This window comes from Heliangelus exortis, chromosome 7, assembly GCF_036169615.1.
Source record: "Heliangelus exortis chromosome 7, bHelExo1.hap1, whole genome shotgun sequence".
NCBI classification, from domain to species: Eukaryota; Metazoa; Chordata; class Aves; order Apodiformes; family Trochilidae; genus Heliangelus; species Heliangelus exortis.
Genome location: NC_092428.1, coordinates 8,833,847 through 8,855,260, shown reverse-complemented (window position 1 = coordinate 8,855,260; position 21,414 = coordinate 8,833,847). Strand labels below are relative to the sequence as shown.

Genomic DNA, 21,414 nt, shown 5'->3' with positions numbered 1-21,414 from the left:
TCATTTATGGGGCCAACTCCACAACAGTACAGCTGCCTCAGCCTACATCTGGTCTTGGCTGAGACAAGTAGCATTTGCATGGTGTATATACATAACTATGGAGATCAAGTAGAATAGGAAGGAGTCTTTGGTGTGGTGCCTTGGCTGAAGAAAGTCAGTCTGGTTTTTTTGAATCTTTGCTGAGAGAAAGATGTTGCGAAAATATATAAAATATCTGAACTTGACCTTATAAGCTGTATCATACAGATTATGGCAGGTGTTCTTTATTCTCTAAACTGTTACAAATATCATAATCAGGAATGATAAAGTCGTTACAGTGATGCAAATGTTATTTACAGGAAGTATGGGTAGAAGCAGGTAGGAAGAAGATGACATGCTGGCATCCTGTCCTGGAAAATTTATTTTGTACTTATTCTTGGGGAAGTAAAATTTGGTTATACTTGCACTGTGAGAAGTCTTGGATGTACAGTGTCCTGAGTGAACCCTATGGGCATGAGTTCCTGGAAGAGAACCTAATACACAATGTCCTAATTACAGCTGTTTGTGAAATGTAAGAGCAATATTAGATATCAGAGTTTCTGGTTCCTAATAATGGTCTGGAATGAGGGCATTGTCTGGTGGCCAGAGCACTGATCAAATTCTTAGGGTTTAGATATTTATTCTCAAACATTACAAACTGAAATATGGAAGCTGGTTTTATTCCTAGGATTATGTCATATGCCCATTTTCTGTATTTGCAGAATTTGTGTATTGTGCGATTTCTGGTTTTGCTTTGGAGTGGGAAGGAGTTTCCTGCCGTGTGCAATAAAACTGTGTGGTCATGATGAGTAATAATAGCTGTGAACAATACATACCTGAAGAAACTGGAACTCAGAATCATTGGCTACCATATGAAGCAGAAGAACAGCCTGTGGCAAAGGCAGGTCCTTTTCACTGGCATTGGCATAGGGAGAGATTATAAGAGTGAACAAAGCTTGTATATCTGGTCAAACAGTGAACGGTTGGCAGGTTTAGACATTATTTATTTTTTCTTTTTTTTTCCTAATGTGAAATATATAAACATGATAGGATACATAGAAACATGATAGGACAAGGAGTAATGTTTTTAAACTGAACGAGGATAGGTATTGATTGGACATAAGAAAAAGTTTTTATGATGATGGTGTTAAAATACTGGTACAGGTTTCCCAGAAAGCTGGTAGATGCCCAAACCCTGGAAACATTCAAGGGTGGATTAGACAGGGCTCTGAGCAACCTGATCTAGTTGAAGATGCCCATGCTTATTGCAAGGGGATTGGGCTAGAAGACCTCTTAAGGTCTCTTCTAAACCCCAACTGTTCTATGAGGCAGACCTCTTAACCACCCTATAAATAGATATAGGATCCTGAAATTAAAAAAACTGTTTCATGCCTTTTTGCTTGTTCAGGAATTTGTTGGACAGCTTGAGGTATATGTTCTCCATTTTCCTGCTCTTCTAAGAATCAAAGTATGATACTAAAATACACATGTATCAGTTTCTAAATTTGAGAAAATACTCCTTATTCCCTGACAGTGTAAGAGTTGTCATTCTGTCATCCTCTCTTCCCCTTAACAAGACCAGATATGCAACTGCTAAGTTCAAATGCTTGATTTATTCTCCCCAACAATCTTCTCCTTAAATTTATGCTCCCTCATCCTCTTTTTATCTTCAATTTCTTTCCATTTTTTATTATTCATGGTTCCTTCTTTGCACTGGCATTTTCCACTGTAAATCTCAGGATGCTTCTTACAGGGTTTTTTTTTAAACTATCGCTTCCCATATAATTCCTTAGCAGGAATCTTCTCTTACCTTTACCTGGTAGTAGCTGCATTTGAGCCAAGGGAGCTCTCCTGATAACAGACTCCCTTTTTCCAGTGAAAAGTGAGGAAAAAAGATTGCTACTAATAGAGATTCAACTGAGTTCAGCCTTAGTGATATTAATTGGAGGTGGCAGCCATTTTGAATTAATAAAACTGCACATTTGAAGGCAAGTACAGAACTTAATGAAAATCACCAAAACAAATATAAGCTATTTAGATCCCTAAATCTGGCCAAATTTAGGCCGAAATATCAGCTTTTTAAAATGCTAAGTTTTTTTATAGCACATTTATACAGATTTAAGCTTAATAAAGAAGATGACAAGAAACTACTGTAGGAATAATATGGAGGCATATTAAATATTTATCTGACCATGTCAGCCTGAAAAAGTGGCTAAATAATGAGTACCTTAATACACTTCTTTTGATCTGACAACATTAAGATTGCTGGATTTCACTGTTTTCAGCAAAGCTAAGAAACCTGATAATATGAAATTATTCAGTTTTGGTAAACCTGTATTCTAATTGCTATGATACTATTACGTAAAATTAAATTACAAGATTGGTTAGACATTCTTAATGTATTTGATTCCATCTTTAAAAAGATAAAGAACCGTAATTAAGCTAAAATTAAACAAACATAAACTGAGAAAAAGGTTTCTACAATAAAACTATTTTTTTCAGCAACATTAATACTTCATTTTAACCTTCGAGTTAGTTGGAATATTTACTTTCTGGCAAAGCCTAGCATGGTTTCTCATAGTCATATTAGGCCTAATTTGCTTCCTAGTGAATTTCACAAAATAAAAATACACTCAATACAATGTTAATTGAGTTAGCTATGCTTATTTGAGCCTTTCATACATTAGTTTCTTTGGAACTGGCCCAGGTCAAGTAATTCAGATACCAGACTGAATTTAGTGCTTGTGTTCAGGTACAGCTGTTTTTATTATCTTTTAAATTCCAGCTATGAAAGAGTTGGCTGGTAGAAACAAAAAATGTTTTTTTTCTAGTGCCTTGTTGATCAAGAACTGTCTTTAAGTCCTGATTTTCTCGAGTTCTGGAATGCTTCTCCATTTCTGAATGGAAATGAGCATTCTCTTTATCTCAATAATTGATCTACAAAGTGAATCTACCTCTTGGGAAGAACTGACAGCAAGGGTGTGGTCCTTTCCATGAGTCCTCAAAGCATCTGAAAAACACTAACACAGAAGTGTACAGGGACAGAAAGGAGCAGTATAGAATACCTTGAGCCAGCCTTGTCCTAGTTGGGGTATTTCAACAAATGAGGTGTTTTCAACTGCTGTAAGAAAACAGTTTTCCTGCCCTTAATGATTCAGAGTAGCACAAACAGGTTAGAGCCAGTGTTGAGAAACTCTTAATTACAGCATTGATGTAAGGCAGGCAGACCATACAGTCCAACATAAACAGTGTGTAGAAAGCAGACATACATGTGTTTTCATAACCCATTTTCAACTGCTTTCAATCTTTTTTAGCTTCAGTATCACTATAAAGCTATGGATATTTCATTCATTGAAAAATCAGCCTGCAGTTGTATTAAACAAGCTATTTTCATACTTCTGTTTTGACAGAATCACCAGAGTTGGAAGGGACCTCTAGAGATCATCTAGTCCAACTCTTCCTCTAAAGCAGGGTCACCTAGAGCACATTACACATTCAACTAATCCCATACAAACATAGAATTTGGTAATTTCCATAAAAGCATTAGTGTTTGGTCTTGAATAATTAGCATGATGAGTAATTACACAGGATAAATATTCAGAATCATTAATTGACTACCACAAGATAGAATAAAAGTTCTGGTAAACAAAATTGTGAAAACTTTACTCAATCTACATTAATTGTCATAATATTAATATTTTATGAGAGAAACTCTCATCAGGCTGTGTATTGGTGTGGAAGCTGGAGATATGTGGATAGCACATAGTGGAAAAAATAGTTGAAATGTGGAACCACAGTGTACAGAATATATGGAGTTTTAAATAGTAAAATTTACACCTTTTTTCCCCCTAATAGTTTGTTTTGTTTTGTTTTGTTTTTTTCTTTTGGTAGAATTTTCAGTGTGGTAACAATAACCAGTAATGAAAAAGTGGTAATTTTGAAATTAAAAACTATTAAAAAAATAGAACTTTTTGCCTACATGTTGATTGTGATTTGTTTTATATTTTTGTACTTGATCTTTTTGTGTTTGAGAATGTTTTCAGAAATTATATTATGCCAGATGATCATTTAGTACTTTCTTTAGTTAAGCAACATGATACCATCTCCTTTCTAATAGCTGTGTATTTTATAGCTGACATGAGCTTATAATTTCTTACACTAGAAGTTTGGTATTTGGAAGGAAGTTTGGAAATACTGGAACTACTTCTTTGTCTAGTGATTGTATTTCTGAATGAGTAGCTATTTGATCTGGGCTTATAAATTATATTGCCAAAAGGTCTTATCTAATTCTTCCCTTTGAGCTCAGTATGATAGATACTTATTTTCTTGAGCTGGTGATTCAGTTTGCAGAAATTCTGCCTGCAAAGAGTGGGACAACACTTTTTTTTCTTTTACTTCTTTTTATTTTTTTCTTTCCAAGTCCTTTTCAGAATAGGCAGCAGTGAAATGTCATCTACAGTTAAGACTTCAAGCCCCGTGATTCCTTGGAAGAGCATGCACTGAAAGCTTCCTGTTGTTAAACTTTTCACCAGAGTGGTTGACTATTTGTTATATACCAAACCTGAAAGAAGAAAATAAATGTAGTGTTATTTTGTTGATCTTTAAATATAGAAAATCCTTAAAAATTTCTGTGTTGACTGCATGGTTTACTGCATGCAAATGGAGTTGCTAGTGCCATGGGGTTATAGATTTCATTTACTGGATTGTAAATTTGTACATATACTTACACCAGCAAATAATCAAGCAGCCCCAACATTAGACATTGTCTGGCCTGTCTTTCAAAGTCATTTATTGTCCAGTGTTTTTCCATTCAGACTGGCTTCATTTACTAAAGGTGGGTCTTGACCTTGACAAGTGTGTTGAATCGGGCAGTGATTTTTACCTTTAAGAAGCAATATGAAAATTACATACATTAGGATAAAGTTCAGAAACAGCTTGCTCCATCAAGGTGCATATTTGAAGCAATCTGAAGCCACTATAGATAACCTGGTGACTAACTGATTTAAATATACTTTGTTGGTGACAGAATTCTAACATTTCAGCTGCTATGTTTTTCTGTCTAAATATATTTCTGTATTGATAGCTCAGAACCAGGGGGAGGATAAGTATAATGTTTTTTTCTCTGGTGTGAAATCTGCAGTAATTTTATGTAGCCTTTGGAATAATAGTGATTCTGATAGAAATTAAGCTAATGGAAAGCTTAATAGAACTTGGTATACTATGGTTTACTGCAGTATTGTTTTCAGCTGGCTTGCAAGGTTTTCTGCACCCCCAGCAGAATTGCATGTTACAGATGCAATAGTTTATTCTTAGGAACTGGCTTTAATATTTTCTCACTGCAAACTCTATTCATGAACCCTTACTGTTCAGTTTACATATTGAACAGGTAAATAATCAGGAGTATGAGCAGTAACTTGATAACAGAAATCTGTCATGACATACATCTTAATTAAAAGGTGTGTGTGTGGCTCAGGAGAGATGTAAAAGGAAATAAAAATATGTTAAAGATAAACATGGATCATCTGAAAACTGTTGATGTCAGAAAGTAGAGGATTGTGGATTTCATTCTTTGCCACCTTTCTTAAACAGTTGATTTATTGGCTTTACTTCATAATTAAAACAACAGTCCTAAAAATTGCAGTCTTAGGAGTGTAGATGTCATATGATTAACTCAATAGAAATGCAATTAGGTATTCAGCTATGACCATCTTTGATACAGTTACTCAATTGAAGTAAGTGATTTTTGGCTCATTTAAAATACTTTTGAGATTTATAATGATCTCTTCAATTGACTAAAAGTCTGCAAAATGTAGAGATTCCTGGTCTAGTTTCATGCAATTGCTGTTCATTGATGTCTATATGCATTAGCCCTTCTGTGTTTCAAAGCAATAATCAAATTTTATGATGTGTCCTATTTTATATTAAGCACCTTTTCTAGCAGATATGACTCAACCATTCTACATACCTTTATTTTTTTAAACTTTAAATGCACATCATGATTTAGCAAATAATTTGCATCATTAGGCTTTGTGCATATAAAGATGGTTTTTCAAGTGTGCCATGTTTATAAATATTTCCTTTTGCCTCATTTTTATTTTTCATTGTGAAAGCATCAGAATCATCAGCTATTTTGACCTTTTTTCTAATAAACAAATGACTTGATTTCATATATAGAGAAATACAGCAGCTAGGAATATCTTTAAGCAAAGGACTGCTCGGATGTAAAGTAGCATTTTAGACTGAAAGATTGTAGGTCACAGAAGACGAATTGTAATGCCCACCAGTAGGTTTGTACATGAAGGGTACCCCCCCCTCCTTCGTCACAAGCAGCGAGCAGTAGAGCTGCGAGACTGAAAAAGGACAGGAAACGATTGTGCAGCTACACGATTGTGCGAGATTTCGTATGTGTATTCTCTCTGATAAATTTAAATAATTAAAAGCTTGTTTGTTGTTTAAGAAAAATCGGTACCCGGCTCCTTTAACAGTCTCCTAATAGAAAAAGGGGTGGGGAAGAATGAAGACTGGTGTCTTTTTAACCTTGCTGAAGGACGCAGCAGTATTTATTGACGTATGCAAATAACAAGGGGGAGGAGGTGGAGGAGGAGGAGGGTGCTTGGAAAAACAGGAACCAGAATCAGTTTCTCATTGCAGGGTGAGAGCTCTGAGTTCCGGTGTAAGAGAAAAGAGACGTGGCGAAATTGCTGTATATCTCTGCCCTATAAGCACATCTCTCATTTAGGCTGAAAGGAAGCAAGGCAACAAAAAGGGTGAAGCATCTTAAAAACTATTTTAAAGGCAATCTAGCACGATCAAAGGTTACATATTCCTAAATGGGGGAGGGGAAAGATTACGGGTTTGCCTTGCTGTAAGATAGCACTAGCAATAGGATGAGGTTTTTTGTCCGGCAAATGATTAAAACAACCTGGCTTGTGGTATAAATGACAATGTTATTAATCTGTCTCTGTGTTTTTTCCCCCTACTGTTTCAGCTGCGCAAACCATGCAGGATGATTTACTGATGGACAAAAGCAAAGCCCAGCCCCAGCAGCAGCAGCAGCAGCAGCGGCAGCAACAGCAGCAAGATCCAAACTCTGCAGAAGCCCCATCTACACCCATCTCGTCGGAGACACCCAAACCAGAAGACAGCAGTTCAGTGACTAGTATCGGCACATCAGCTCCTTCCCAAAATAGCAAGGAGAAGATGCAGATGGAGTCTCCCATTTTGCCTGGCTTGAGCTTTCACCAGCCTCAACAAGAACCTGCAGCCGGCACCTCCTTGTCTCCCTCCTTTGGCAGCACCTGGTCTACAGGGACCACAAACACGGTGGATGATAGCTTTTTCCAAGGGATTACTCCAGTCAATGGAACAATGCTTTTCCAGAATTTTCCACATCATGTCAACCCTGTATTTGGTGGCACTTTCTCACCTCAAATTGGCCTAGCTCAGACTCAACACCACCAACAGCAGCAGCAGCAGCAGCAAGCTCAGCAGCAGCAGCGGAGGTCACCTGTGAGCCCTAATCAGGCACCTTTTGCCCAGAGAAATGCTGCTTACAGCCATCAGCCCATCATGACCAGCAAACCGTCTTCCTCCTCTGCCTCCTCTTCTTCTTCCTCCAGCTGGAATAACCATCAAAATGCAGCTTGGAGTACACCTTCCAACCCTTGGGGTGGATTGCAGGCTGGCAGGGACCCTCGAAGGGCAGTTGGAGTGGGGGTCGGCGTGGGAGTGGGGGTCGGTGTACCCTCACCCCTCAATCCCATTTCACCCCTTAAAAAACCATTTTCCAGCAATGTTATTGCCCCTCCAAAGTTTGCACGGGCTGCACCCTTAACCCCCAAGTCCTGGATGGAAGACAACGCATTCAGGACGGACAATGGCAACAATCTGTTGCCTTTTCAGGTAAATGACTATGTGCACCTTCTACATGATTATAGCTATCACAAAGTTGTATTTTTTTTTTTTTGCAGGGGTGTATTTCATATACTGTTCTTTATGAAAGGCACCTCAAAAACATATTTGCATTGAATACTCACCTTATGTGAAAGAAGTGGGGTTGATCCCTAGAGATGCACACACAAAGATTCCAAAATCTGGCTTAAGTTTCAGAGTCTTATTTTTCTAATAACTTTACCTTAAATGTAGCAGGGCTTTTTTTTTGTTTCTTTTTGGGCTCATTTCTCCTTTTTTTTTTTTCTTTTTTTTTTTTTTTTTCTTCTTAGCATTCTCTTAGTACTGTGTGTTATAATTTTTTTTTTCATACTGTCATATATCTGAGAAACACAAGATGTTGAATTGCTGGCTTCAGGTTTTTTGGCATGTTAATTTTTACTGAAGGGGCTTATTAACCAGAACTCCAGCTAATTATTTTATCACCATTGCAATAACGGATTGTCCTGTGTTGTGATGGGATTTAATGGGAAGTCTGTTCACATAAGGTATACATATAAAAAGCTGTATTTGTCTGATATGCACACCCTGCTGTTATATTCATAGTGGACGTTTTGAATACATCTAGAAGCAGCATGGGTGTGTATAGAACAAGTGGTGTATATGTCCCTTCCAGTAAGGAAATGCCTAATACAATAGATGTGATTTAGAAATGGCAGGGAAGTATTGTATAAAATAAACTACTTTATGCTGTTCAAACTATTCACAGAGAAAAGAGACAATAGGACACGACCTTCAGAGCCATATTGCAATGGAGTCTATTTACTAGCTACACAGCTCTGAAATATTTAAAGCTGCAGTGTCCTTCACTGTTTTTTTTTATCTATGACGACAAAGCAGATCAATTGCAGCTGAAACTGGGCCACATAGAAGATTTGCAATTTTAATGCAGAAAAAAACCTGTCGTTGTGTGAAATCCATTTGAAGTTGAGAAAAGCAGAGCATGCACTTGCAGTTATATCTATACATGGTAAAGTGACTCTTATTTCTTCTAGGTTAGCTTTTTTTAGTCTTTTTTTTGTACAGTGAGATAATTAATATATGCTTTCTCTCCTGGTAAATGCTCTCTTAACAAAGTATGAATTCTCGAACATTTTAATTTATCAGTGTGGTAAGAATAGCATTTTGATTGACACAGTATTAGAAAGTAAGTTAAAAAAATAATCAAATAAACACCCTCCCCATGACTTTAAGAGATCGCTAAAGTAGAATACATGTGTTCCTGTGCACTTTCCAGTCCCATTCAAAGAGGGTACCTTATAGTCAGACTTAAAATTTCATTTTGCTGCTTCATTCTGTTTAAAGGGAGAGTTGCCAATTTTTTATTGGCTCCCCTCAGTGAAGGCGGAGTGGCTCCTAGTGAACTGCGGGTCAACCTCTTTGTAGCATAGAAGTCCTGAGAAAGAATAGCCTTTAGAGGAGATATTCCTGGTGAAATTGTGTTGCAGGAGCAGAGAGCAACATGGTAGCTAGTTAATAAAACACCCAGGGGTGTTTTTAGGAGTGGGAAATGTTTCAGTTTACATTTATTCTTTATGTAAATTGGCTACCTCTTAACATTACAAATTCTGGTAAATTTTCATGAGTAGGGAAAACAACAATAAATGGTCTTTTTTATTTTTCTGGTCACTGAGATAAATATGTAATGAATGCACGGCTTTATTATTGTGAGCGCAAATTGTCACAAATTAAACTAGCAGGTCATCCCTAAGGAAAAAAAGTGGACAAATGTTTTTAAAGAAAACTTTTTTTAAAAAATTATTTTAAAAGTAAGGTTTTGAAAATCTAAAGTATTAGCTAATATGTAAATTTGAAAACCTGTTTTTTTCTCTGTGAATTTAACCTGGTATTTTCTTGAAAGCAAATACTTATGCTATTCTCAGCACCAGATGGAATGACAGTCTGATTTTAAGGACTCTGAAAAGTTGTATTTTTTTTCCTATTAGGCTCTTTTTAATACAAGCTGATGAATTTTGCATACAAGATTGTAATCTGGGTTAATGTTTATTGCTCCTATACTTAACAAATTGCCGAAGAAGTCTTGAAACCATATTATTGATTGTAGACAACTGTTCAGTTATATCGATAGTGATGAAATTCAAATTCCTATAAAAGTTTAATATTTGCCCGGGCTCTGTTTGCTCTGGTGGTTTTTTTGTTTTTTTTTTTTTCTTTTTTCCTCCCCCCCCACCACTCAGAGATTTGGCAATATGTTGACACAGTCAGTTCTGCTTGTCAGCACTATCAAGTAATTCTGGCAGGTTTATCCATGTACATCTGCCACCCTTCATAACTGAGCATTTTTCATCTGCTTCAACAATGCCTTTCAGTAAACTTGCCAGGAACATGTTAATTCACATTAGCAAGTTTTTTATGCTAGCTCATTCTTTTATCTATGTTGAGATTGTAAGACTTTCAGAAAGAAGTAATGCAATAATGTGTTCACTGGTTGAATTAACATCAGCAATACGTATTTTTTAGTTCAGGTCTTTGCAGTGGTCAAAAATTTTTTGCAGAAAGCATATAATCAAGGTTTGTGTTCTGAGTTTGTTATGTATGAAGACAGCTGATACTCAGCTACTGACATATCTGGTTCTAGGAAAAAATGTTGAATTTAAATTGTTTCTTAAGAGTATGTATATAAAGAAATATGCTAGATGTCTTCATCCTTGAATGCATATTTTATGTCAAAACAAATTGGCATCTGTCCCTAGGAGTTGTGCTGCAGAACATTTAAAATATTACTTGGTAGGAATTCTGTTGGCGCCTGCCTTGTGACAGGTGTTGAAGGGAAACTTAAAAGCTTTGGAGGAGACTGTTTTCATGTACTTACTGAGGAAAATTGATTGCACCATATAAAAAGAATTTGAAGATACAAGACTGATGGTTGAAAGGGAAAAGAAAAAAAACAGTTGGCCTAGAATTAAATGTAATGTAGAAAATAAGAGAGTTAGATCACAGGAATAGATGTGGAACAAGGTCATATATGAAATACAGAAATGTGGCCAGTTTGTTCTCCTGAGTGGTTCAGGCAAAGGTCTTCTGTTGTGATTATGATGTGACAGGCAGTAGTGTTGTGCCATTATGTTAGGTGATGCTCATTTCTGACATTTGAGGCTGACATTAAGAGATTGTTCCTGGGATCTGGGCAGCAGTTCAGTTCCTTTTTACAGCAGAGTGGTGGGGCTTGAAGAGAACTATTGTCATCCTGTGCTTCTGCCCTGCTCCTAGAATTCTCCTCTCCTTCACTTCTCAGGTAAATAGTGTATTTCTGTTGACATTTGGCCGTAAAAAGACATTGGGACATAGCCTGTGGGGAAGGAAGATTGATGGTGCTTGAAATAGACCCTTGGAAGCATGGATAAGTGATTCTGTTTACAGAAGATAGAGAAGGAATTAAATGTTTAGAGACCAGTATGCTAATTAAGGAAGTCTACCCTGTGGATTTTTAATAATAACAACACTATAATAATTTCCCAGAAACTGTTCAAGTTTTGCTGGTTTCTGATTAATGTTCTCTAGAAGCAATAAAAAACACATGCAAGTTTCAGATTTAAAAAATGCATAGCTATTCGGAGCTCTGAAGATTCTGGCATACATCAAGTCATTCTTGGCAGCTTTACTGATAAATATTTCTCTAGCAGAAAGAAATAAGGTGGTATTATTGTGGATAAAGATAGTTTTAGTGTGCTATCTTTTGCAAGGAGGCTGAGAAGAGTTTTTTTGGAGGTGTGTTTGACTGCTTGTGTTTTTCCTCATTGATTTCAATAGGAATTAGTCTGAATGCAGATGAAATTGTAAGCTACATATAGAAATTATATAGAAATTCAATATTTCATACTTAAAATACAAGTCTGTGCAGTAAATGTGTATGCATATAAGTATAGATGCATAAATGTTTGTATGAATATATATTTGTAAGAATATATATTTGTATATTTAGATAGAGATACACTAATTTGTAATACATTAGCAGGCACAAATACTTTGTCATATTTTGTACTAAACACTCTGTAGTTTCTTTCTGAGTGAAATGAAGGACAAGGGAATGGGTACTGCATAATATTTGTCGTTCCAGTGTGACTTTTGGTTGATGATTAATAGCTCCTTCAGAAGCTGCTTTCTTTAAACATTTTAAGTTCTTCAGGTCTGTGATGTTAGCTCATGCTTAGCTTTCTCCATGCCAGTACAGATTGATGCTCAGAATAAATTATGGGCAAAATAAATTTGTACGTTAGTCCTAGGAAAAAGGATATTTATATACTGTTAAGTCCAATTTTATAATGTTTGTGCTAAGCTCTTCACAGGCAATGAAGTGGCTCTAGCTTATTTTTCATAGTTTAGTTTTTTATCCCTACGGTACCCTGGAAAGCACATTAGGATATCTCACAAATATATGTGTGAGTGTGTGTATTAAAACTGATAACTGAATTAAAATGTACTGAAGCATTCATATGTCTAACAAATACAGTTTAATGTTTATGAATGAAGAAGTTTTACTGGCTAATACACTCGGGCAACTGTAATTTTAAAGTCTTTGTTTACATCTAAACTTATTTTGTTTTGCAGCCAGAAATAGTTATATGCAATAAGTCTATTTGAAGATTGATTTTTAAAACACTGTATTTCTTTATTCTACATTTGACATTCTGTCCTCCAGCTCCTTGATAGTTTAGTAGGGTATCATACTTATAGTGTTAACTATGTCTTAAACTATTTCTTAACATGTAGGAAAAAGAAAAATAACTGATTCTAATCTTTCTTACATGGTGACACATAAATACAGGCAGCCTGCAACTGCGACTGCAAAAAAAAAAAAAAAAAAAAAAAATTAAAAAAGGACATGGTTGTTGTGGAAGTAACTTAGTCCATGCATTTGTTTTTCCTTACTCTCCTCCTTTTCTACATGATTCTGTTGTTACTATTAAGAAACACACTAAGTAGCCTGATTCTAAACATGAAAATGTGAGAACATGTCATGGTATCTCAGTAGTCTTCCAGTGGAAAAGATAAAAGCAGTACATGTTCTAGCCTTAGTAGTTGTGAAGTATTTTATAATATTTGTTACATTTTAAATTTGAGGTCTAAGTATCTGTGATTTCAAAGTAGTTAAAGTAACAGAACAGAGCAAAAAGCACATGAATGTTTCATAAGTATAATTATTTGAGTACTAATTACTTATTGATTGCTGTCTTGATTTTAAGTAACCAGTTGAATCATAGATAAGCCCTCAGAGGTTAATAAAGATAGAGCAAAGGCATGAGTTCAGTATAAGTTGATATTCTGAGCAACTTCACAAATAGGCAGGACTTCCTTAAAAAAATTAGAGGTATTAATATAGAACAATGTATCAATAATTTTGACTCACAGGTTTGATAAATGAGTTATCTTTCTTTCCTTTTGGAGGTAATGTAGAAAGGAAGCTGAAGGGTATGGCAGCTTCTTTTACTATTTCCTTTCTTGGAACACCCCCAGTTCTCTCTGTTATATTTTTTTTGTTTGGTTGGTTGTTTTTTTGCGTTTGTTCTTTTTTGGTGTTGTGTTTGGTTTTGTTTTTTGTTTGTTTGTTGTTTTGCTAAGGGCTGCTCTTGTGAATTGAATGTTAAGAGGGAGAGACACCTGGAAAAGTAATGTTTTTCCATTCCAGGTGATTTTCAAGAAGAAAATATAAGTGTGCTTAGTGTATGATGAACATTTCCTGTTCTTTGCTGTTGGTGAAATAGCTCTCCTTTTGCTAAGGTCACTCATGAGTGATTCCTGGCATACCACAGCATACCAAAAGGAAGCAAAAAGATAGCACTGCTTAGTTTGAAGTTATATAGCAATGTTAAACTGTAGACATCTGAATTTTGCTTGCACTGGGTAGACTACTGTGCCTCCAAAAACTTATGAATTAGACTGAAAAGGAAAATACCATACCAAAACCATCCCCTGAGGACCTTTGAGAGAGGCCCTAAGGCTCTCTGGCTGGTATTTGTTACTCTTTTTCTGATAACTTTTTCTTTTACTGATCACTTGAGATAGTGTTACAAGTTTGAGAATAAAATTAATAAATAAAAGATGCTTGCCCCAGAAATTAAATCAAAACCTTATTCCAAATTGTGGCATAAACTCCCACAGGAAATAAAGGCCTTTAAAAACTACACTGTTTTTTGCAGAATAATCATACTGCTTTGCTTTTGCATGTATCGTAGTAACATGTGATATGTTATTTAAGGAAAAGGATCTGTTTAAGACTTTCAGCATAATGGCTCTAAGCAGATTTTAGATAAAGTATCTCTTCATGGGCCAATAACTTCCCTCTTACAGGGAATCTTCCTAAATGTCCATATGTGTTTAGAGATTGATTTCTTTTTTATTTCCATCTAGCCAGCAACAAGTGTAAGCAGAACATATAGTACGAAAGAAATAAACTGCGAATGCTTCAAAGTTTTAGGCAATTTTTTCATTCCTAGTAATATTAGCATTTTGTCTGTAAATTATGCAAAATGTATGTACATCTATAATCTATACCTGTGTGTGCCTAAGCAGTTAATTTTCTCCAGAAGATAATTGTAACTAATTTTCAGCAACACCTGCTATAGAACTACTTTAAGAAAGTAAGTTTAGCTGGTATTGAAATAATTTGCCTCTTTCATACCTAAGCTAAACCTGTTTTTGCAGAGACTGTTCAAGTTGTAGTAGTTTTCCCTTCTCGGTTTCTGACAAGTATGTCAGAGTAGTGTTTAGACACTTCAGGTTTTAGACTATTGTGACATTTTATAACTCCTGTACCATTTAGTATGTATTGTTTTATTATTTCTTCTTTATTTAATTTTTCCTTGTTTCATTTAGTAGAAATTTATGAGAAGTGCAAAGGCATTGCTTTCAAGCAACTCTCAGAATCTTGTAGATGCTGATAATGAGCAGGGGTTTTAAAGTATTTACATGGATATATATTTTTGTATATAGACATAGATCTTAATTTGTTAATACTTTACTATTATCTGTAAATTTTAGAATTTTAAAAAGGCAAGTTGTGTAATGCCACAGAAACTTGGCTTGTGCATCTTCAAACTTGGTCAAATTTTCGTAAGCTTCTGTTATATGATTTTGTCTTTTCCTCCCATTTCCTTGTTTAATGTGGCTTTGTTTACTGTATGCTTTTCAAACACTAACTTTTTCCGTACCCAGAGATCAAAGTGTTAATTTTTCCAACATCTTATAGAAGAGAAGTACAGGACAGATATTGATCTGCTTTTTCATAAGAATGTTAAGAAATGGAGTGGTGTGATTTCCATTTAATGGATGTAAGTAAGATGCACAGAATTTGGTGAAATTATTTTCTTCCATATGTTCAATCTGGAAAGAGTAAAAATCAGAAATACAGCTGATTGAAAGCTGAACATCCATTGACTATCTCTCTGTTTGCAGCTTGTATGAATTTCCAATTAGGCACGAAAAAGTGACTTTTTTACCTATGAGAGATTTAGGTTAAGTTACATGCCAGTTTTTCAGGAATTAAGAACTTTTCATCAAGTAAGAGAAGTGAAATATTTAATTTCCTTAATTGTGACACCCACTTTTTTTTAAACTGGTCTCTGTACACCTTCCAAATTCTGTGAGAGACTTCTGCAAACAGCCTCCTAATTATTCATAAACATCACTGATAGGCACTGGATGAGATAGGGTTGTTTTGGTTTTTTTAAATGGTTTTGAATGCTAGAGAGCTATAGTTTATTAATGCAAAATGCATTTAAATTTCACAAGCGATCTTACTTTTCCACATCCTAACTTTTTTTTGGTGTACAGCTTTGCAAAATTTGCAAGAATTGCAGTTTTCTTTTAAATTTCTTAGAGCTTTAGTAAAATACTTAAGCAACCCCAAAGCTTCTGTTACATTTTAGGATGCTGACCTTCACATGATTCATCAGCCAAGTTGGAGTGTTTTGATAACTGCACAGATTGTTCTTGGTTTAACAAAATTAATGAGGGTTGTATACAGAGTGCATAGTGTCAGTGGGTTTCAGTTTTGTGTAAACTGTGATTTTTGTGAACATGGCCCCTTTTTTGTTTCATCCAGGCTTGAACTGTTCAATCCTTTCAAACTTCCTTTATCCTCTTTTTGTTCGTGCTTTTTTATCCCCTTCTTTACTGAGGCTTTTCATTTACTGAGGCATTTTCATTTCATTTACTGAGGCTCTATTCTACTTTCTATGTCAAAGCTTGAAGTTACAGGGAAAGACCCAAAAATATCTGTAGTCATAAGCTGAATTGTGTTCACTTACTTTCTGTGAATTACTCCTATGAAATTTCCCTTGTGTGAGAACTTAATAGCATAGAGTGATATAAGTAGGTTTAACAAATGCAGGGAGAATGGAGTTTTCAGAAATATTAGCTAGAAGATCTAAATTTTAGAAATTTAAGAACTTGAACCAAGTGATAATTTAGACTGGACATGCCAAACTGATTGTCTTTCCCCATCCCTAAATCCAGGTTCCAGAATGTGTGACTTGTGTTAGAGTTTTCAAACAGATTGACAGAAGAACACTTCCAACATAAAATGAGAAACAGTATGTCTTTAACAAGGACATTTCTAATATATCTATTTTTCGTTTATGTCATAATTTAAAATGGATGTTCCAGTGAAATGAATCTTTCCTACATGGAAGAATTATTGCAAGAGATACACCTCTTAGAAGGATTCACCCTCAAAAAGTTATTTTTGGCAACACTGTAAGCAACTTAAAGCTGACCTTTTCATTAGAAATGTCAGACAACTTTAGAGTGATGGTGTCTGTATGTATTATGTTCCTGAAATAATATCTTCTATATACAAGAATGGCTCTTCAAAACAAAGAAAATAGCCCATTGAAGCTTTCTTGATTTTGTTGTCAGAGTGGTAAAGGCTTTTTTGGCAATTAAGATTTATTTCCTAAAGGAAGTTTTTGTTATTATGGTTTCTTATGAAAGCTGTTATATATAAAACATAACAGCCATTTTATTTGAAAACATTTGATCATAAAATATATTTTTGGATAAAATGAAAATTCATAATTCCTCCTTGGCAGTTGGTACTTCATCCTGCTTGAAGCAATGGAAATGTTTAGGTTTTTACCTACTGTTTGTTAGTTATCAGCAAAGGGGGGTGTGTGTGAAGGTAGGAGTTGCCATATTGTCTTGAATGTTTATGTAATTTCTAACTGATAAGAATGAAAAAAGCCAGGCCACTGATTTTGACTTGATTTTCAAGGATAAAGTTTAAATTGTCACTATACTATCAGTACTACTATATTATCACTACTTCCTAGATTTTTAACACGGTGTGTGTAGATAAATGAAATCTGGGAGCAGGAACTGTAACTACAAAACTAACTATATTTGTATTTCTTTTTTTTTTGTTGTTGTTATTTTTGAAATTTAAGTTTTGGTTTGGGTTTGTTTTTTTTCCTGTAACTTTCAAAGTTTTTTACTGGTTATGCTTAACCTTTTCTACAGTCATAATGAAAAAAAGTAAGCTTTATGTATTCATGTGAATGTTCTAAATCCTTGCTACAAATGTGTATGTGTGTTGAAGTGTGAATTTCAGTGTCTTAACTTTTAACAATCTTAACATCCTAGAGGATCTCCTGGATGTTTCTTCAATCTTAAGCTTATTCCTTCTGCTCACCTCAGATTTCTTCTGCTTCTACTTATAAAAAGGGAAAAAAAATTAAAACTAAGGTGGTTTTTTTGTTTGCTTCCATATTTTACTTTGCTAATGAAATCAGTAATCAGCATGATTTACTTGCTCACTGGCATCTGACTGTGAAGTGCCATTTAATTTTAGTTATATGCTGTACAATGTATGTAGCAATCAATTCCTACTTTGAAGGTGTTGAAATTGTTGAACATAAAAAGGCATGGAATAGGTGAAGATTTGGAGTTTGTACCAAACATCACTGGACCATCTTCTCAGCTATGCTGAGTGTTTTCCTCTATGCATATGTTTTTACTTTCACCTGGGATGTTTTTTTGCAGAATTTTAGGGACTTTTTAATGACTTGTACTTTTTTTTTCTGATTTTGTTTAAAATAGTATTTTTAAAAAACCTGTTTATTTTGGTTTACAGTGTTTATTAAATCAGAAGATCTAAGAACGATGCATTTCAAGATGCTTTATTAAATGTTAGAACATTTCAATTTTTCAAGCCTTCCTTCCACTGACATTATCATGAGCTCTCCTGTCATTCTTTTTCTCTTTTCTATTTTACTCTATCTTTTAAATTTTTCTATTTCTTCCCTATTAACCTTAAAAAAGGATTAAAGAAATCGATCTAAATTAAAAATTGAAAAAATAAATGGATGGAAGCTTTAACCCTTATTTGTAAGAAAGTACTTGTGCTTTAGTTCAGGTAATGAATTTTTCTCATGTTCAGTAATATATTTATTTATTTATTTTATATGCATATATGACAAGCTCTTCCTGAACTGAGCGATTCTTGTTTGTATATCACTGGTAGTGCATTGATTGAGGTCCAAGAGAGTTGGTATCTGCTTAGTTATCAGGTAGACACCTAGAATGTAAAAGATAAAAAGGTAAAACTTCTTTGTAAAGTTTACCATGTGTCAAGCATCCAGAAATAAGGTAGAGAATGAGCAGCATGTGATATACATTCATGAAATGTTACATCACGTCACATCACTCAAGAGATCATACTTCATAAACCTTAAATCTGTTAAAATTCCATGTCCCCTGCCATAGGAAAACTAAGGCAGAACAAGAGGGTGAATGAACTGAAAGTCAGGGCTAAGAAAAAGCAGGGTTTTTATAATACAAAATGAAAGTGAAGTGATATTTTCATGTATGTTAATCCAAGATTAAAATACACCAATTTACTTTCTGTGGATGAGAATTTCTGCAAATAAAATCTTGCAAACCTTAGGCTGGGTTTAGCATTTCAGTGTTAAGGGTCCTCAGCTTGGTGGCTCTTGCTATAGTTGGCTGCTAGTAAATGAAGCTGTACCTGTGACTTCTGAGTAATTAAAATCAACCATAATTGTCATCAGAGCTCACAAGCAATGTTTTGATGCGGGCTTCTCTAGATTGACTTTCCTCCCTTGTCTAAGCAGGAACCCACTCTTAGATGGTTTTGCAAAGCAAAAACAGGTTACTTATATAATGAAGGAAGAGCTGTTAGACATCATGTGTGACAAAACTACTTGAAAATTATTTCTATTAAATTTAACTGTTTATTTGGAAGGCTTCACTTTCTAGAGAAATGGGAAAGTTTTCTTAGTTTGCTTACATAGTAGCCTTGTTTGAACCTATATTAGAACTGCTCAATGTTTCAAAATATAGCTCAGTCCTTGGCTCCCCTGGGCATGCAGAGCAAGGCAAATAATTTAAAAGAACAAATACAATGAAAATACTTTTTTTTTAGATCAAAACAGATTTGGATAGATGCAAAAGGCAGCCCTACTATAAGTACAATTTTTCATACAACCTACAATTTTGCTTACCTTTTAACAATTACATTCATACTCACAGCTTACAGCTGTCCAGAAATTAACTGTTAAACTCTTGTCTTTCTCTGTCCTTCCTTCTGGTCAACAAGCTTCTAGTTTATCATGAAAATGGAGCCCTTGAGGTCATGACCTTGTAATTAGTGCTATTAAATATCATCCTGCATTTCTACAGTTCTACAGATTAATTCAATTCTTCCTGTATGATAGCTTATCTCTTCTGTATTGATGATATCTTGTAAATATTATTAGTGTCTTCCTATTTAAATAGTGAACATTTTTTATAAAAGTGGTCTCAACATTTTTTTGAGAACTTTAAGAAGTTCCATTAGGCGCTTTTCTTAGCAGATTTCTCTATTGAGCACTATCACTTTTCCCTGATTCTGTCATTTTATTTCTTACTTCATTTGCATTAATGACCCCTTTTTTGCTGCAGTTGCGTAGGTGCTTTGCTTGTAGCACCATTTGAAATGCTATATTGAGGTCCTTGTTAGATCAGCCACAGAATATTTTTTCAAAAAACAGAAATCATACTTTCCAGGATAATGTGTCGTTAATGTATGATGCTACATTACCTCTGCTTTTTATTTCTGGTGCAAATATATCATTGAATTTCAGTTGCAAAATCTACAAATAGTGTTTGTCATCTGTATTTTCATATCCTTCTTCAGTTATTGTAATACTTTCATTTTTATTTTGCTGATCAGATATACACAGTACTGGCACTGTTACTTTGAGTAGCTTTAGTCCTTCCACTAGCTGTGTCTTACTGACAAATTACAGTGTTCACATGCTCCTGATGTCTGCTATTGAATTGGACAGATGATACTACTTTGTCTCTTACTCTATTACTTTGTCTCTTTACCTGACATATTTGAGGTGATAGATATTCATACATTCAAATACCCTCAGTATTTGAAGACCAGTTGTGGAGGCTACATTATTGTCTCCTGGCTTCCTCTGATGTTTTTGTTTAATTCTCTTATCAGTCTTGCTAGACATTTTCCCAGACATTTGCTGTCCAAGGTATTTGTGCTGAACTTGTTACTGTTTCTCTGAATGTACTTAAGTGGCTGAACATCCTTCATCTTTCCTTATAGCAACATTTTTAAGGTGACTAGAAATCTTTATTAACCTGTACAAAAAAAGGAAAATTCGGTTGCAAATCAGGTAGTCTTTTACCTCAAGACATTTTCTCTGTCTGAAGCAATCTTAACTGAATTTGCCCTGTGCTGAATCAATTTAGCTCTTACAATGTAAAAGGAAAGCATTTTTCTTGTTCCCATGAGTATCCTTTCCAGTTTTGGTGGGGAGTTAATTTCCTTTTAAGGAGTTAAAAGGAAAATAGTTTCCTTTTGGTTAGTTGCATGTTCATACGGGTACTTGCGTATTTTGTATATGGTTTCTGAAAAATGCAGCAATTTGAGTGTGTAACTGCTAACAACACAAATCCACTTTTGGCTTCTTCTCTTCTAAGAAGAAATATTATGCTTATTTTTCGTTTAACATTCAGGCACTTGTACATGAGACAGTTGTTTCTGTCCTCATATCCTGTATGCCTTTAAACACCTTAGGTAATAAAAGATGCACTATGCAAGTATGCATAGTGTGATTCAGTTACTATCTTAGTAAATTTGTTATATGAAACAATGTATTTAGTTATTTTAATATTGACTTTTATATTAAACTGATTTTTTTTATATATGGGATGATTCAGTACTTGCAGTTGGAAAAATACCTTCTTTGGTTACAAAATTTAGTCTGAAATGGAATTGCTGGTGTATAAATAATTTAAAGTATTTTTTCCAATTAAAACATACTTTGGGGCTGGGGAGGTTTTTTCCTCCCCTTCTGCCCTACCTTACTCTATGTGGAGCTTGATGCTGTGAGTGCTTTTCTCCATCTGTTCAGTTGCATATCTGCAGCCTTGCATATCTTTGAAGCTAATTAAATAGTTAATAGC

The 21,414-nt window shown here is 34.8% G+C and overlaps 1 protein-coding gene across 19 annotated transcripts in view; it reads left to right on the top strand.

Moving 5' to 3' along the window:
* The window catches only part of CPEB3 (cytoplasmic polyadenylation element binding protein 3), an 81,026-nt gene that overhangs the window by 1,294 nt on the left and 58,318 nt on the right, over positions 1 to 21,414 (top strand). For 7 of the 19 annotated variants that reach the window (XM_071748647.1, XM_071748639.1, XM_071748654.1 and 4 more), the window contains exon 2: positions 7,007 to 7,920. In XM_071748647.1, coding sequence (XP_071604748.1) covers positions 7,018 to 7,920 — 903 coding nt within the window. In that variant the 5' untranslated portion in view covers positions 7,007 to 7,017. Of the gene's footprint in view, positions 1 to 6,612; positions 6,786 to 6,813; positions 6,834 to 7,006; positions 7,921 to 11,092; positions 11,225 to 21,414 lie in introns of those variants that run through there. The other 12 variants (XM_071748645.1, XM_071748641.1, XM_071748638.1 and 9 more) reach the window with 9 other exon arrangements.